The sequence below is a fragment of the Falco biarmicus genome, chromosome 13, assembly GCF_023638135.1.
Source record: "Falco biarmicus isolate bFalBia1 chromosome 13, bFalBia1.pri, whole genome shotgun sequence".
NCBI lineage: Eukaryota > Metazoa > Chordata > Aves > Falconiformes > Falconidae > Falco > Falco biarmicus.
Window position 1 is genome coordinate 7,621,469 of NC_079300.1, and position 18,712 is coordinate 7,640,180.

At 38.1% G+C, this 18,712-nt stretch overlaps 1 protein-coding gene across 8 annotated transcripts in view; it reads left to right on the forward strand.

The window, feature by feature from the left end:
- Positions 1-18,712, forward strand: part of NAALADL2 (N-acetylated alpha-linked acidic dipeptidase like 2) — a 507,046-nt gene that overhangs the window by 199,401 nt on the left and 288,933 nt on the right. For all 8 annotated transcript variants that reach the window (XM_056358613.1, XM_056358610.1, XM_056358614.1 and 5 more), the window contains one exon: positions 12,495-12,996. In XM_056358613.1, coding sequence (XP_056214588.1) covers positions 12,503-12,996 — 494 coding nt within the window. In that variant the 5' untranslated portion in view covers positions 12,495-12,502. The remainder of the gene's footprint in view (positions 1-12,494; positions 12,997-18,712) is intronic.

The window sequence follows — 18,712 nt, forward strand, 5'->3', positions numbered from 1 at the left end:
TTGTGGTAGAAAAGAAGGCAGGCAATGCGACTGTAAATCATATTAATGATAAAAAATATTGGTACAATGTTGAAAATATGCATACTTGAATTTGCAGAACTTAATAGTAGATTATATTATTCAGAGTTACTAATAGAGTGTTTTGTGGCGTCCTTTTCAGAGTCAGTTATGGATAATATTTTCATAAATATTTGAAATCTGTGTTGTTTGGAAATTAGCTTATTGATTCTCTTAATTTTGTTCATTACTTTTTGAGAACGTCGGTTTCTTAATGGTTCCTAGCTCTGTAGAAATAGTGAGAACTGGTGACTTAGATTAGAATTGGGTTGAGAATAAAGTCACTAAGAAGCTTTACATATGCCACAACTTGAAAATTTCCGTGAAACTATCATGTTTTAAAAGGAAGTTGTCTTGAGTAGCAAGAGTTTCCATCAGTTCCCGTCACTGGGAAAGAGCAGCATTTAAAGCCTAAGCTAGGAAGCAATTAAGTGTATTGCTGCCAGATGAAGGAAAGAAAGCCTACATCCTGATTGTGTTCCTAATCCAGGCCAAAGGGTTCATTGAGTAGGACGTCTTAGAAAGGAAAAGTTTGCTTGGTCAAGTCTAGATCTGCTGTCTTGTTAGGTCTTTCAAGAAATCTGCGCATTCTTCATATCCAAACCTTCTGCCGTGAGTCCTGGTGGAATGCTTGTGTGTTCATCTTGCTTCACCTCAGCTGAAGTTACTGAAGTTTTGTTGGGAGATGTAGGATAGTGGTAGCAAGGCATTGTACAAGCACACGTGACCAAGTCTAAATTGGCACAGCCCTTACTGTTTGTTTATTCTGTACTTTGTAACATGAATTTGCCACTGAGAAGGATATTTTGTGCACATTTGGTGATGTGCAAATTGCATCAAAGACTGCGACAAATAGGAGCCATGTATATGAAATGCTTCATTTATCAGTGATTCAGGAAATCTACCTCATTCTTGTGCTTCAAGGGTTACAAGTCAAGCAGTTTTTAGCAAACTGTTAATCTGCTATGCTTGCTATATAGTTATAGTTGCTTGCTGTCCTGGGAGTTTCCGGCAAATGCTCATACAATCTGATTAACATGGTTCATGTACAAAGGGTGCTGGCCTGGGGACTACCACGTCTCATTAATGGAAATGAATTTTTCATGCTGTAGCTACTATGTCTCTGTGTTAAGATTTTAATTTCTTTTTCCGTGTCTGTCTCTTTTCTGTGGTTTGTTTTCGGTTTTTGTTGTTGTTTTTTGGGTTGGGTTTTTTTTTGGTGGGGGTTTGGTTGTGGGTTTTTTTTGTTTGTTTGTTTTAGGGTTTTGGTTTTTTTGTTTTTATCCACAGCAGGAATGTCTATGAATTTTAACGACTGGTTATATTACAGGTTTGTGGTGTTTTATTTTTGCATACCGATGTTATTTTTACTAAGAAACAGATGTATCAGCAGCAGGAAAAAAAAAAAAAAAAGAGAGAAATGGCATACATTTCTGTTCATATTGAACCCTTTAGCTCTGATTGAATGCCTGATGAGTTCAGTTTAAGGACGAGACATCTCCATTTGTTCTTGTCAGCAGGTCTGCTTAGAGTGGGAGGTTGGAGCAGTTGAGCTCCAGAGGTCCCTGCCAGCCATTTCTGTGGTTCTGAGAATTGTCAGGTTTTTAGTATAAATTTCCAGAATTAAGAAAATTAGTGTAATTGACGTATCATCCTATCTTTTTTAAGAAGTTGTAATGTGTTCTACTGAAACATAAATACTGTTCTGTCTTATAGCTGAAAGGAGAGTAGAGAGGGCTTAGTCTTCTCTGAGAGCTGTTGCTTGGAGTGATTTTGGATTAATGTTGCTTTTTGAAGGAAGCGGGGAAAGGGGAAGTAATAGCACATAATAGTCAGTATGCAGAGTATGCTCAGTGACTGGTCATCCACAGCTGCTGTTCTGTGACATTTGCTGTTTAAGGGTTTTGTTGTCAGCAGATTGTCATTTGCTGGTTAGTATTACTTTGTTGAAAAGTTCCCAAACATCGCTAGCTTTCAGGTACAAGAATGTGTACCTGAACGTGGGTATCCAGCATCCCACGAGATCATCAACAGACATTTAGCTGATGGTATAAAGCTGAATTAGCACAAACTCATCAGTCCTTCTGTTCATGCACAGTTCCTGCTTTAGATGCAAAGTGCTGAAATACCTCTAAGCATTAGTTATATAGCTTATAGCCTACTTTAACTCAGTATGCTAAGCTATATGTTTCCTGAATATGTCATTTTTGTTTTCCCTTGTAATGCACAGTTTGCTTATCTTCAGTTGCTAATTTCTCTAAATCAAAAAGTACTATAGCGTAAACAATTTAAACTCTAATAGCTATGCACAAACCCTGGCCTAATCTAAAAGAAAGGTTTATTAAATATTTTTCCTCTAAACATTTGATCTGTTGATTTTAGATCGTAAAGTATGTATCATGCCCCTCTGTAAGGCTGCTCTGTTTGTGGTCAAGAAGTATTATGTTTACTTTATAAGACATTTTTCTTAAGAAATTAATACAGACTAACAGTGTTAGTAAAAACTGCGCAGAGTTCAGCCTAGTACCAGTCTATGGCAAATTCTGCATGTATAAAGGTTTAACTGTTAACCTTGTAGGTGTCAAAAGTGACTCTAGCAGGCTGAGCTAGACAACTGAGAATTGAGGTAGTCTTTGGGATAATGGACTTCTCTAGTTTATTTAATCTAATACCCTCATCTTCATACATCTTGTCAAGGCTGAGAGATTTCCCCAAGTGGTGCTTGGGAGTCCATCAGAGAAAGGCTGAAGATAAAACCATAGGCTAAGCAGCTGTGCCACTTCTCCCAGGGCTGTGGTCACAGCTGGGTAGGACTTGGCTGAGAACAGCATCAGATCCAGCTGCTTTTTGTGACTTTATTCTGGAAGGGCTAGATCAAAGCATGAAATTCTCCTGGAAAGCTATTGAAAGTATTTATTACTGTTATATAGAACTTTACATATAGATTTACTTCATCACAGAACTTAAATGTATTTGCAGAGTAAGTGATAACTAGAGGAACAAATCAGTTTTTAATATAAAATGCTTCCGTATTGAACTCGGTGCTAGCTGATACGGAAACGCAGTGTCAAGAGTGGCAGAACTGCCTAACCGGTAGATATGTAGATGAAGCAGCAGGAAGAATGGATGCTTCCTTTGATTTTTATCCCCAGAAATCCACTGAGGATTCCTCTGTTGCTCTGAACTAACACACCTTGGATTTTCTTTTAAAGAGAAATCATAAACTCATTTCAGCCTGTAGACACTGGCGGATTCAGGATGTTGAATGTCACACCATGTTGGCAATGTGTGAAATAACATGTTGTGATAAATTCACAGGAATTGTACACCATGCAAAATTACACCTCCGGGCAGACTCAAATGACCAAACTCTGACATTTCTCAAACTTGACAGCTTATTTCAGTGGAGATTTAGAAAAAAAAAAAAAGGTCAAAGGACACTAAACATATTACCACTCCACTCTTCGCCTATAGCTATAGCAACACTAAATCTTCTAATATTGCATCTTGTGGCAAATTAAGACTTCCTCATTTAGGTCCTAGAAACAGAAGTAAACGAGTCTTATGAGGAGCAGCTGAGAGGACTGTGGGTGTTCATCCTGGAGAAAAGGCGGCTGAGGGGAGACCTTCTCGCTCTCTACAGCTACCTGAAAGGAGGTTGGAGCAAGGGGGGGGGGTGGTGTCTTCTCCTAAGTAACAAGCAATAGAAGAAGAGAAAATGGCCTCAAGTTGAACCAGGAGAGGTTTAGCTTAGATATTAGGAAAAACATCTTTACTGAAAGGGTTGTTGAACACTGGAACTGGCTGCCTGGGGAAGTGGTTGAGTCACCATCCCTGGAGAGGTTTAAAAGACATGTGTGTGTGGCACTGAGGGACATGGTTTAGCAGTGGACTTGGCTGTGCTGGGGTAGTGGTTGGACTATCTTAAGGGTCCTTTCCAACCTAAGCAATTCTATGATTCTATAATTATATATATCATATGTGGGGTTGTGGCAGCTTAATGGCTTCAGCAAATGTCCCTTTGCCTTGCCAGGAGCAGAGTCGGGGCTAATAATGCGTGAACAGCTCGATTGCCTTCTGACAGGAGTCTGGAGCGTCTGTGTGCCTCAGCGTGTGTGTTACGGGTATATAAATGTGCTTTCATAAACATGTTCCCATCTTGGGTTGCAGTAGCAGTTGCCATGGCAACATCACTCTGTGTACTTGAGCTTTAACATTTGAGAGTTCACCCAGAAAATAAATTTGGCATGATTATGAAGTAAACTTGCTTGTTTTCTGAATTCTTTGGATACAGATCATTGGAAAAAGCAGAAAATTATGTTACTGCCTTACTCTGTTTTTTGCTATAAACCATGCACAGAATCATTAAAGCTGTCATCTATCAAAATATAGTAAAATTCCAATAAAGCTAAATTGTAAATGTTGCCATCTTCCCTCCATAATATATTATTTTTAAGGGCTCCACGTCATTGTTGAAATGGATAAAACTCAATAAAACCCCACTGAGCAAGAAACCAGAAAAAAAATTTATATAAAATGTTCTCTGAAATAAGGATTATTATTTTTTTTTTTATAAGTACTGACCTATTTTTCTACAGCAACTTAGAAGACTACAGGTTGGTGACAACAGAAATGTTTTATTTGTGTGTGTCTGTATTTTAAATTAATACCTTACAATCTGTTTCTATCCAAAATGTACTCTTGACATGAGACATTAGGGCTTCATAATTCATGTGTATCTCTGATTTCCATGTAAAATCTTAATAATAGCAAGATTTCTCTTATGTAACCAGATAATTTTGTGAAATTGATCCTAAGCTCTGAAACCCAGCTTAGACCATCTGATCTTGAAAATCACTGGGAGTAACAGGGAGTTTGCAGATGAAGTCCATTCTCTTATCCCCCATTCCACCGTCAGTTCTGGTGTCTTCAACAGAAGCCATAGAAAGAGGGTTCTGAAAGTACTTGACATCTCCAGCTGGAGCCCTAGCTCTTCTGTGGGAAAAGAAATTGTGCACAGGTCAGTCACACGTGCAGGTTTTATAGAGGAAGCCTTTGTCTGTAGATATATCCTTTTTAAAAACTGATTTGAAATACTGCTTTTTTTAAAATTGCCATATGTCATGTGTAGTCATTTATGTATCTGAGTTCATTCTGCTTGGAGATGGCATGTTCTCAGGTGTCTAAGTTGCTTAAGATCTGGTTTCCTTTTAGAAGAGACGTGACTGCAACTTACTGTCTGCAATCTATATTTTTTGCTGAAACTTGGTCTTAGGTCCTGAACGTGTCTTATTCTCACAGCTCTGCTGCATGCTGTGTCCTTTTATCAGGGGGCAGATCCCTTCAGGGGATGGATTGAAATTGTAGGGCGGATTCATGTCCATCTCTTATCTTTGGACTGGACTATGGCTAGAGAATCTTGTATCTCAGCTGCTCTGGAATCATCAGTTTGGTTTTTTTGTTGGTTTTGTGGTGTGTTGTCCTGTGTCGTGCCCCCCCCCCCCAGTAGAATGTGTTAGTATTTCCATTGCTAGATTTTGGCAATGATTGTTAAAAACCAGGAATGGAGTCTGTGTTCATGATGAGGCCAGGTTCCTGTCTGTAGCTCATTCCATATAAGTAACCTTTTGGGTTTTTTTGTTATTGTTGTTGTTCTGGTTTTGTTCTTTAAAAAAGACATGGGTTGAAATCCCATAGTATTTTTTATAATCTTGGTTTGCACCTTTTGGAAGCGCAGTAGATTCCCATTAGCATAGTTTCCCGGAGTGTAGTAACTTGTAAGTGTACAGTTTCCAGAATTTTAAAGTTAAGATTACATTTTTTTTTACAATAATTTTAATGTGATTGACTGTAATGAACAAGAAAAAAGAAATTGGAAAAAAAAAAAAAAAAAGATGATTGAAATGTACCCAAACCCAAGTCTGGCAGCGTAAAAATTTCTAAAGCAGAAATGAGTCATAAAATTAACTTTCTTAAGAACTGCTAGGGCCTGTTACTGCAGCTATCGCTGTCAGCATTTTCAAGTTAAACACCATTTACAATAATTCTGTTTTGCATCAAATTATAAGCTTAAATGCAAATTCCCCAATAATAGTTTTTTGTCTTGGTAAAGCTTTGTGTTCTATTTCTTTCAGAGGCAATTATAATGTCTGGGGAAATATAATGCAAAATATATTATTGATTAAAACTTGAATTTGGAAAAAAATGCAGGCAAACTGCAGATTAGGTTAGTATCAGGCAGGCATTATGAGGAAAAACAGGAAAAGGGAAAAATTAATGTGTTCACAGAATAGTTTTGAAGTGGGTTGATTGCTATGCAAGAAGAGGTGGTTGCTGCTAACCATCCCAAATCGCACTGGGTGGGAGGGGGTAGAGCGGTTCAGCAGGTGGCTTCACCCTGGATCCAGTGGTGGCTGCAGCTTCCACCAAACTATGGCAAGGACTGTCTGAAACACATGGCTAAAATGTCCTCTTTTGCCAGAAAGACATTCTTACTTTTTGAAGCTGCATCCCTTCTTAATGCTTTTTGTTTCTTGTAGTTGTGTAATGTCTCTAAGCCTGTGAAATCTAAAGCAGGGATGAAAGCTCCCGCGCTTTTTTCCATAGGGACCCTTGGTGTCAGGTGGGCTTTCCCCACCCCATCCGCTGCTGCGGTTCCCCAGGGAAGCCAAGGATGCTGGAGCTGGGTGGCAGCTCCAGCAGCAGGGAAGGGAAGAGCGACAGGCTTTGGGGCAGGGGTGGGGAGGGACGCAGTTGCTCTGGAGAAGCAGGGCCCAATGTGCTGGAGATGGGGATGGACAGGAGCTCAGGCAGACGTGTGGGAAGATAAGTGGTGGGGAGGGGAGGGTAAATTGGGGCAGGGGAGGTTAGGTGGTGGGGCTGTAGCCTAGTGCAGATGAACAAAGATGTAGGGCATTGTTTCTTCCCCTTTTAACCTAGTTTAAGAACAGTGTGTAAATGCACATATATGGCACATCCCTCCTAGTGCTGGGAGTCCTGTTTCTCCATCTACCTTTTTGCTTTTAAAAGCACTGCACTCCTGTCCAACACCCTTCCTGAGGAGAATGGCAGGATCTAAGTCTTGAGGCCAAAGGAAAGATGAATGATTACTTTGTGGTCTCGGGAACCAGCATGTGCGTGAAGGAGGTTTCTTCCTCCTTATTTGAGACTGTTGTTCTGATGTTTGTGAATGGGAATGGTAAAGAGTGAGCAGCTAGAAATCAGCTGTTACCCACCCACACTGGAGGGAAAAGCTGTTCTGAAAATGGAGGCAAAGCAAAGGCAGCAGCACAGCACGTACCACAAGAAACGCACAGGTTCCATAACAGAGCCATTTATACTGACCTGATCACACTGCAGTTTTAATGAAACTACTCCTAGGCAGGCTATGCATATATCAGGGATGCTGCTAGCAGTGTAAGTTCAGTAAAAATGTTCCAGGCAAACATACTTCCAAACTAAACATGTCTGAGGATGGAAAAGATCTGTTACTAATACATGCCCAGGATATTAGAAACCAGTTGAATCTGCCTGATCCTTACGTGATAGTTGTCTGCTGGGTGAGAAGGAGCTTCCTACTAATTGTTTCTCTGAGCCCCACGACTTCAAAGGTTCTGAAAAGGCAGAAGGCAAATACATAGGTATATACCTATGCACACCTGGATGGCCCAGGACATTATAGCTCAAGCAGCTGATGCATTTGATCACTGCTTTGACGGGCGAGGTAACTCTTGCCTCCAACTGGGCATCATTGTGTGTGAGTCTTACCAGTCAAGTTGCATTATAGACCCTGTTCTTCATCCTTTGTGTTGATATTGATAGTATCCTGGTTGACACGGCTATTCATGGTATAATAAAATTGATGAGAGTTTTTGAAGAAGTTAAATACTGTAAATCACTCAGGTATGCCAAAAAGTACTCCCTAGCTTTATACGAAGAGACAGCTTGGACTCAGCTGTGATCTAAATACCTCCTTTCTCAAGTCTGATCTCTCTGTTCTGTCTTCTGCTACAGCACTGCAAGTTCTTTCGGATTGTGTTGGACTTGAGTCAGCTGGTGAAACATGAACAACTGGTTAAGTTTTGTCATTTGTTTTTATACGGTGGTTGGGTGGAGTGATAACTTAATTGTCCTGCTGTAACTGAACTGGTTGCCAAGCCCATATCCCAACCATGAGGGAAGGGAGAAACCATTACTGCAGAAAAATATGGAAGCGATGATGGAAATAGCACATTATTTTTCAAGTTACAATGTAGTGTAATGTTGCTGTTGACAAGGGCATCGTAATCTCTTCTGCAAACAACTTTTTCAGGGATTTATAACTCTGAAGAAATTTGTCTAGGCCTGAAACTTGGCATAATCTTATTTAACAAAGTACTAAGTTGTTGTCTTAGACAGTTTGAAGACTTGTATGTACGGTGGGTGTTGATTTCCGCAATAAGTACGGGTATTTGCTCTTACAGTGGGTGACATATTTTGTCTGCTTTGGGGGTTTCCCTTGACACAAAAAGATTATGAAGACTTAAAGCAAAAGCACTCTGTATAGAAGATACAGAGAAGAAAATAAAAATGAAAGAATCTTTACAAACGAGATTAGCTGACAACCCAGGATTTCCTGTTTTATGACTACACAAAGAGGCCAGAAAGCCTTTAATAGTGTTTCAGGGTAAAACTTGTCTTTTCAGTAATGAACGCTAAATGGCTCGAGAAGGCATTTGCTATGGGCAGCACGTTAACACTTGCCATTCCTCCTACTGTGAATGAGCCTGCTAATTGTCTCAGCTGTTTATGAACTGGATTTAACAACTACTGTACCAGTCACAAAGAATTAACTGTAATATATTCATACTGCTGTTGTCTTGCTGGTTTCGTAGAGTGTTTGGATAAACTGAGCTTTCTGTTGTATCGGTATTAAGGGAGTGGCAGTGATACAGATGAAACACTTTTTGTGTAGTCCTTACATAGTTTTCAAAGACTTCATTGATAAGGGATTCAAGCAGGAAAGCTGTCATGCAAAAAGTTTCTGGTTGTTTCATAGCAAAATGTAACTATCAGACATAAATGCGTTATTTTTCAGATCAAAGAACAAGTAGGTATTTTTGAGTGGGCTCATTAAAGCAATAATGATCTGATAAAGCTGACTCTCTTGATTTCTTGTGTACAGTTAATTGAAAGGATATTTACCATTGATTTGATACCTCTCTATAAACATCCTTGCCACAAAGAAGTGGAAGTACAAAACACACATCAACTTTATTGGTCATCAGCTTGTCTCTGTCCTGTATTCCAGAGTTTATGATCCCCTTTGCTGTCCCTATAGAATGGCTTTAAAGCTCGCTCAGTGCACATTCAGACTTCTGGCATTTTGCAGTTGCTCTTTTATCTTTATAATAAAACATGTATTTAACAGCAATTAAATGGTGAAACAGCTTGCTGGCAGATGGGATGGATTTTCTATCTCCTGAAGTTTTCAAAAGTGTCTTTCAAAATATGTTCGTTTTACTGTCTGTGTTATAGAGGAGGCTGAACTAGAGTATCATAGTGTTTTTTCTTGACTCCATAGTTTATCCATATTTCTATTGTCTATTTCTTTGTTATTCTCTATGTAGTGTTTTCTTTATCCTGCTAATTCCTACCTAAAATTATATTTAATACATAACTTTTAAGTCATGCCTACTTCCTTCAACCAGCCAAATACTAACCAGAACCAGTAACATAGGATGCATGGCACAAATGACTTGTGCATTGAGAACCAGGAGACTCCTTTCTAAAATCTCTGTTGCATGGTTAAATATGCTTGGGGGCCCTAATCTCAGGTACTTCATCGCAAGTTGTGCTGTGTCCTTACACTCAAATAATGAACTTAGCGTTATTAGTAGAAAAAGCAAAGGTGTTAAATGGGGTGGTTCTTGCATTCTTTGCATTCTTTATCTAAAGGACATGTGTTGCTAAGATGATTCCATACTCCAAAGTCTGGTCTCAAGTATAAAAACAAATTGAATATTGATTTTTATTTTAGTTCATTTAGTTGTTTGCTTGCTTTTTGGGTTTTTTTTTTGTTGTTGTTGTTGTTGGTTTTTTTTTCCTGGAGTGAGGTAACTGATTTTGATGTTTTTTATGAGAATTGAATTGCTGAGATACTAAGCTGTGGAATATGGTTGCTACTCATCTGCATTAACAACCATTTAAAGAAATTTCATAGGATTTTTATTATGTGCTTATATGTAGATTTAAATAACCTTTATTAATATGCTCCATTGAGCAGTAACATACATATTTAAAATGTCATAAATACAGAGAAAACGTAACTACCACGGATATGCAATGGTCAACATTTATAAGCTCACAAAGATTAATATTTGCCATGCAACTGTGTCTGAAAAACTGCAGTAATTCCCATTCTATGGGTAATACTGTGGTAATCTGTTAAGGGTTTATTTATTTGGATAAAGCTGTTTGTTACAGGACTGTAGTAATTCTGGAGTCAAAAATATATATTTATGGAATGCAGTAATAATTTGTTTTGCTTTTGAAGGACAAAACACTTCCCTTTAATTTCTAATAAAAAGCAGTACGAAATGCAATTGGAAAGATTATGTTGTTGGGCAGTTGTTATTATCTAGTAGTGACCTCTGTCATTGATGGTTTGCAAATTAATACCTCCATCAACAAAACAGGAGATGAAGTGAAAGGGTAGACAAATAGTTTGAAAATTGGTTAGCTCAGTTTTCCAAGGAATATTAATAAATCATTTGATGCCCATTTGGTGCTTGGTAAGAAGCTTAATGCACCAGGGATCAATTCTGTGGCTGAGCTTATTAAATATCTTCCTTAACAACCTGGATGAGACAGCATGCTCCCTTGAGAAATCTCGAGGTGATGCACAACTGTGGGGAAAAGCCAGAACGGCTTTGCAGGCATAAGCCACTTGCTGGCTCAACTGGAATTTAAAGACTAATGTTGCATTATTTATTTAAATAACAATAACAAGATTTTCACGCTAATTTAAGATGCCTTAGTTCAGCTCACTGTAAACTGTTTTGCTTCCATTGCCTGTAGAAGAGTTTGGACTGCCAGTTGAGAATTTATTTGCAAAGTGTATACAATAGCTACACTTGAAATGTGTATTTCAAATATGGGCTCTCTTGACTGTTCCTAGACTGCCTGACAGTTATAGGTGAGGGGTATTTATGTGGCTGTACGAGGAAATAGAATCTGTAAATTGGTATTGTATAGAACAAGGTACTCTTTCAGTTGACAATAGGCTGTTTCATTATATCAGTGCTTTCTAACAGTTTGCTCTCCTCAGAGAGCTTCAAAAAGCTAAATTCTACTTTGCCATTTGAGTAGGTTCATCTATTATGTGGCCTCAGTAATGTTATCTGGAGGTAAGTCTTAGAGAAAGAAAATGCCTTAAAATATAAAAATGGAGGGATAATGTACTGTTGTAGGTGTCAGTCCAATGTTCATCACAGTGAGAGGTTTAATATCTTTATCTTCATTTTTTCTAATTGATAAGTGAGTCCAATGTTTGAAAAGCCCTAAATTACAGATGCTTAAGTGGCGGAACAGCTATTGTCAAAAGTATGGGCGAAAACAGCACCCTATTGTTGCAGTCTTTTAAATATGATTTGTTGAAAATTGACTTTTTACTGGAGGTCAGAGTTCCCTTTAGAGGGCTTGTACTTCCACAGAAATATCTAGAAGTGCCACGGATATGCCTTGCTATTAAAGGAATGATTTTGATATAAGTACTTACCTGGCAGTACTTTTGATTCGTTAAAATGGGAAAAATAAGTGGAGCAAAACAGCTGGGACAATTTCTAAGTAAATTCATCAGTCATTCAGGAACTATGCATTTAAAATACCTATAAATAATAGAATGCTCCATCTAAATGGAATCCTTTTATTGATGTGTAAGTACAGTGTCACCCTGAAAATTCTTTTTTTACTTACCATTTCCATGCCTTGAGAATCAAATCAGGCAAGTTACATTATTTCTGCTTTTTTGTCTTTATTTTAACAGCATTATTTTGTATGGTGTGTGAAATGAAATTGATATGTTGTTAAGCTTTAAAATTACTTTCAGGTAATAAATAATTGTTTTGGAGGTTTTTTTTAGTATTATCTTGGGGATTGATAATAGGGTAGCTTCTGTGTTTTGGCATTGGCACTTGTAAATTCTCTTTATTCATATTCGTACAATATAGTATAATATCGTATATCTTAAATATCTTTTCATTCTGACAATGTTCATGGGATTGCTGATCATACAAAAGAAGACAGGATGATGGAAACAGGGAGAATGAAATACTGAGAACCCAGTTTTTCCTTTTATTCTACATGTTTAATTGTCCTAGGTTTATGAAGAATAAATTATTTGTTCTATGTATACATAAGGAAACAAACATTTAGGGTTTCAAATTTTGTTTTAATAGATAAAAATATGGCCTATCAGAAAGTGAATGCAGACCAGAGAGCACAGGGGCACTCACCGTACCTTGACAATGATGAGCTCCAAGCTACAGCACTGGAATTGGAATGGGACATGGAAAAAGAGCTGGAGGAGCCTGGCTTTGACCATTTCCGACTGGATGGTGCAGTCCAGCATCACTTGGGAAACTCACAGAGCCCTGACCTGGATCTTGAGCCTATCCAGCCTTCGTCTTCTCCAAAGGGAAGATTCCAGCGGCTTCAGGAAGACCCAGACTATGTCTCACACTATACGAGACAGGCACCAAAGAGCAACCGCTGCAGTTTTTTTCAGATACTGAAAGTATTTTGCACTGCTTTGATTTTATTTATTTTTGGAATTGTGATGGGATATTATGCACTCAAGAAATGCCCTTCTCCCCTAACATCTCAAGAAAGAAATAACCCTCATGTCTACCATGAAATTCTCAAGGAGATCAAAGCTGAAAATATTAAACAGATTTACAGGTATGTACCTTGACATGTTTTTGTCTAAAGACAATCAGCTGCCAACATTAAGATTTCTTGTTACTTATTTTATGTGGAATCTTATTTACAAACCTTGAGTTTGTCCTTATATTCAGTTTTCTTGTGATGCTTTGGAAGCTTTCATAAACATATATGAAACTAGAATATTTTTTAACAATGTGGATTTGTGTTAGTTGTCATAGTTTTTGTTTTAATAATGTTCTGTTGCTAAGTGTATTCATAGTAGCTTTACATGAACTGAAAACCAGAGATCATTCAAAGTGAACAGAAATACAGATGATAGACCAGCTGTCCTAGATCCAGTTGATCATCAAATACCATTGTTGAAAAGTAAGATTTCACGTAGTGTTTTGGAATATCTGGAGTTTTAAAAAATCCCCATCTAATCTATGGCAAGTAAATGAACCCTGGCTTTTGTTTTTCAGTCTATATGGTGGAGTAAACTTTTAGTCTGTATGGGTTTAGGATTGAAAAATTTAACTCAGAAAGACTGATTTTTTTTTTTTTCTTTAGTACCTGCTTTATGAATAGAAAATGTTGTGAAATATCTACTGACTGGTTTAAATTTAATTTTTCTTTTCCATGTTGAATCTTTTCACTGCTTTGAAAGTTTATATAACACGTTCATATCAGAGTATAATCACTTTTCTGTAGCAGTGAATGTGGATGAAACTAGGTTTTCCTGCCAACTTTCAAAAGTTATTTCTATACGAGGGGGAAGATGAGCTTATTTTTCTGGCTTCTGGAACTGCAAGATCCTTTTTCATGATAAAGGAAACGTGTTGCAGATTTTTTGATCAGTGCCAATTCAGAAGCAGCAGAACTTGGATACCTGAGGGTAGAAAGGATCATTGTCATGGACATCCAAAGATGTGTTCTTGAGTTGATAGAAATACAGTGAAAGTAACTATGGTAGTCTTCTAACATAATGTCTTTTATTACATTTGCAAAACCAAGCCTAAAATTCTTCGGCAGATAGTACCATGTTTTGAGCCAACACTATTACTAAATTCAAGGGAAAAAATAAATATGAAAGATTTCATATCAGGTTTTATGTGCTGAACTGACTCTACTGTGTACATATTAATAATTTTCATAATTGGGAAAGTGAACAGATGATGAAATATGTTGATTCTGAATGGTAAAAAATTAACCTCTTTGTCTTCTAACAGAGTAAATTGAAGTGAATTTTGTCATTAGGCTTAGTCAGGAAGAAAGTATTGAAATAAGCTAAACCCTACTGGTTGGGTATTACGTAAATTACACAAAATTGCAGAGAAGTCAGTCATTTTCAGGATAATACTCCAATACTTTGTGTTTGGGGACTGGGATTTGCTTGCCTTTTTATTATTTCTAAGGCTACTTTAAAAACATCCCTTTTATAACTTTTTGTCAATTTTCAAACTATTTCAGCTCTCTGCTAGGATGTTAGTGAGAATCTGGACTTTTGGTAAAAAGAGTTATACGAATCCTTTGGAACTTAAAAAAAGTATGTAGTTGCTATCCTTTAATTAAGATAATTCTTAGCATTTGGTAAATGTTTTTCTATGTAATAGCATGATTTCAACAAATATAGTCAAGCATTAGTTCAGTTACGTATCAATTCTCTATAAAAATTCATAATCAATGCTTTTAGTATATTGCATTGCCCACAACATTTTTCTTAACCCAGCCTTTTGATCTGAGACAGCTTTTATCTCATGTTGTGTTAAGTTGCTTTCCCTTAACATCTGTTTGGCAAGAGTCAGAGCTACTGCAATGAAACCTGCGTAGATGTAGCCCCACAAATATAGAACACGCAACATATGTTGCTTGGGAAAAAAAAAAGCCCAAACCTGACAAAATCAATACATGTTCCTGTAAGACTTCTTTCAATATACTTTGAGTTACTAGCAGTAAGTGGCAGCTGCTTAGCTTGCAATTTCTAAATGTTACTGGGAATGACATTAATTTAATCTTTTTAGCTTACTACTTAGATCAGACGCAATAATGGTAAGGGATTTTGCTATACAGTCCTGTTAAAGGACTTTGGACAAAAAGAATCTATAATAAAGATACAGCAGTGCCAATCATATCACATAGGCAGACATCACCTTAATGTGCTTGGAGGTCTGGAGTGGGAACATCCTATTGGGATGAAATCTCCTGCAGGCAGACAAAGCTTTGAGCATTGGGACCCTCTGGGCTTCTAAAGAGGTTGCAGAAGTACACCAGGGGATTTGTGTTGATTTTGTTGGGATTTGGACTGGATTCTGTGAAAACTGAATGAAGTCTCTCTACCGATCTGGGTTAGGAATGGAGAATCGTGTGGAATAACAAGAGTTTGTCTGCACAGGTTGCTGAAATGGGGGATGCAGGTTTTCCTGTCCAGCTTCTCTATCGGAGGCTGTTGGTGAGAGCTTGTGTGCTGCTGTTGTCAGTCCTGCACTGACTGTCTACTTAAGCATTTCTGGCAGCAGATAGACTAGAAATCGTTAGGTAAGAAAGGTCCCTGTGTTGGCTTACGTTCCTTCGACTTCGTACCTTGCTTCCTGTAAAACGTCATTGCTGCAAAAATCCAGTGCTATTTAGCACCTCTGTAAGTACTGGCCTTGTCCAAGTTGCCTAAGTAATGATACAACCAAAGCAAAGATTATCTCTATAAGCCTTTTTGAACACCTTGCCCTGCCCCTGCCAGGGAAGCGCTTGCAATGTTGCTGATAAAACGCAGGAATCACTTTACTGCTGATACTTCACAGGTTTCAAAACTGTAATTGTCAGAGGTACCCCAAAGGGGGAGTCACCACAAAACCCAGATGTGCTCCGTACCCTGCACGCTGCTTTTCACGTGCTGACAAAAATAGGACAAATATTTTTAACAGGGTTCAATTAGTAAATCTATCATTTTAGGAGTGTGAATACTAAATTTGCTCAGATAAATATTTATGAGCGTAAGAACCTGCTCTGTAGTGTGGGCAGAGTCAGAACTGGTAAAAACAGACATAATTCTGCATACTGAGCTGATAGGAATCCAGTAGTGTTATATCTGTGCCATGAATATAATTTCTCTTCAGTTTTCTTTTGGAAGATATATGAAAAGGTTTTAGTGCTAGGTTTTGTAACCTAGAAGGCTCCCACAAGCCTTCAGGATGGATATGAAAAAGGCATAAATCTCATCTCCAAAAGAGACTGGGTAGAAGTTGAGATACAGAATACCTGGGGCACTGTTTAAAATTATATCCCCAACCAGCAGAACTTACCAGGGCAACACAAATGGACAAAACTGGTAAAATTTATAGGCTGAAAGTAGGCTGTCTCCTGAGGACAGCTAGGTTGAGACTCCATGGCAAGATTGAGCTCTCGAAGCCCTTTTAGAGAGAACGTGTCAAGAGGGCACGGCTGGAGAGTAGTCATCTGTGCTTTGAGTCCGCAGTCTTGCTCCCCAAGGAGTGTGTCTGCAACTCTGAAATATAATAGGAAAAGTCAGAATAGGAGAAGTCTGGTTTTCAAAAGTGATGAATGCATTTAGATGTAGAAGTCTCTGAAGTTTATAATAAGTGCTTAAGATCATAAGAGGCAGACTTTCAAAAATACAGAAACACCCAACACTTCTGCTAAACACAGTTAAATTCTCAAAGGTAAATGAGCCCTGGTTTTGATCAACACGGACGTTTTCAAGCTATGCCTTAAAATAGAATTCAGATTTCTAATATTGCTTAAGTGGTTTTGAAAGTTCAGATGGTGGGTTTTTTAATTTTTCTTCTCGTTGTGTGTATAAAGGGGGGTGCTAGAGAAGTGTATCTTTATCCTGTTGTGCATCTGCCAGGTGCAGGTTAACTATCCAATGGTCATTACCACATTAATGAATTATTCAGCAGATTTGTGTCTATAATAAGTGGATTGATTTTGTTTGCTTGTTTGTTTTCCCCTCCTTTCCTTAATTGAACAGCCATTTGTGCTGTGTAGTGTCCCCTCTGACTCTTTGGGTGATCTTTTTTGTTGCCCAGCCTTCAAGAAGAAGACAAGGGGAAAAATCTGCAACACCATGGTTAGAGGGAGAGTTGCCAGTGACTTCAAGGTTACTGTCACTAGCTGCCAAGGTTTTTGTCATCATATATGTTGCTAAGTGCTTCTATTTTACAATGGTAAACATTTGAGTTTTGTGCAAACTGAACTTTGGTGAATGTTTTCAGAAAAGGTTTAAGTTGAATGTTCTAAAGGGACAAGGCAATGAAAGCAAAACAAGTAGCAGAAATACAATCTTGTGAAAGACCTCTAAGATTATATTAACTACTGCTGTCCAATTTGGCATCTTTTTCTTAAAGAAAATGTATTGTGTTCCATGTTGTAACAGTGCTGAGCATTTCATCAAGGGAAATATGAGAGGTGGTATTTTAATTTTCTGTGAAATGATTTCAATTTTGTGACTCGAAAACCAGATAAAAATGAAACAGTCCTAATTTGTTTGGAAAAAATGTGGCTATTTTAATTTTTTAGGACAGTGTAATTTTGGGGGTTTCTGTAAATGAAACTGATAAACAAAGATTCAGGTTGAGAAAGAGTAAAGAAAAATGGGGAGTTGTGTTGATGTTAAAACCTAGCTATACTTTTATTTGTCAGATTAGTTAATTCTTTCCTACATTATTTTCAAAATACTTGCAGTCTTATTCTGCTTTACTCTGTAATCCCTTTCAAAAATCATATGTCTCGGTTACTATCAGATTCACAGTCCTCTTGGATACATTTTTTCTGTAATTAAGACTGGGGGGGGCACAGGTGGAAGAGTCTTTGCTTTGCTCTTTGTCCACTCTATAGAGCAGCATCTACATTTTAACTTTTGTTTTTCAAATGCTTTTTTCACTATCATTTTTCTTACCTTGAGCAATAAGGATGTTTAAATCCCTGTGTAATACGTCTAGATATAACTAACTGTACTTTGGAGGCATATCTGTTCCTTCCTCCAGCTGGTAATACCACCTCCAGAATCTCCCAGATCCATCTCTGGCAAGAATTGATTTGTCACTGGTGCCTGGTGCCATCCATAACTTAAGCTTAATTCTTCAAAGGGCTTTGGGAGAGAAGACAGCAGCACTCTCCTATGTGGTCATGGCCAAGGCAACAAAAGTGCCTATGCAGTGAGAAAAGGAGTTTTACTTGTGTATTCTGAAAGTGAAGAAACTACCATACTGAAGTGTTTCTTGTCCCTGATCAGTTATAATCAGTACTGTTAAAACCTTGAAGCTTCAAACCGTTTTGTCAGGTAAAGCCTGTGCAACACCAGCCTGACAAGCAAAGAGAGCCTAGAAGGTCTCAGAAAAATTTAGTTCTGGAGAGTGGGACTGAATTACATTTACAGGCCACTGCTTGGCAAAATTACCTTTGCTGTCCCAGAAATAAGAAATCACGACAGGAGTAGAGCCTCTCCTTCTAAAGAAAGGGTATAAGGAGAGAAAGGAGGGCTCTGGTGACTGCTTCCCTTAGGAAAGATTGTTTTGTCCCTGCTGTTAACAGCTGGTGTTAATTAATAGCTGCTGGCTGCAATCTACATGGCTGGTGGTAGCAGCACACCAGCCTACACTGCTGCTCACTTGTGATCTGAGTGGTTGTCTGTGTCCCCTGTACAAAAACAAATTCTGATTTTTCCCATGCCAACGGTTGAAAAATGCGTTGCAAAAAGCAAATCTCGGTGGGAACTCATCTATTCCCTTCTGTAAAC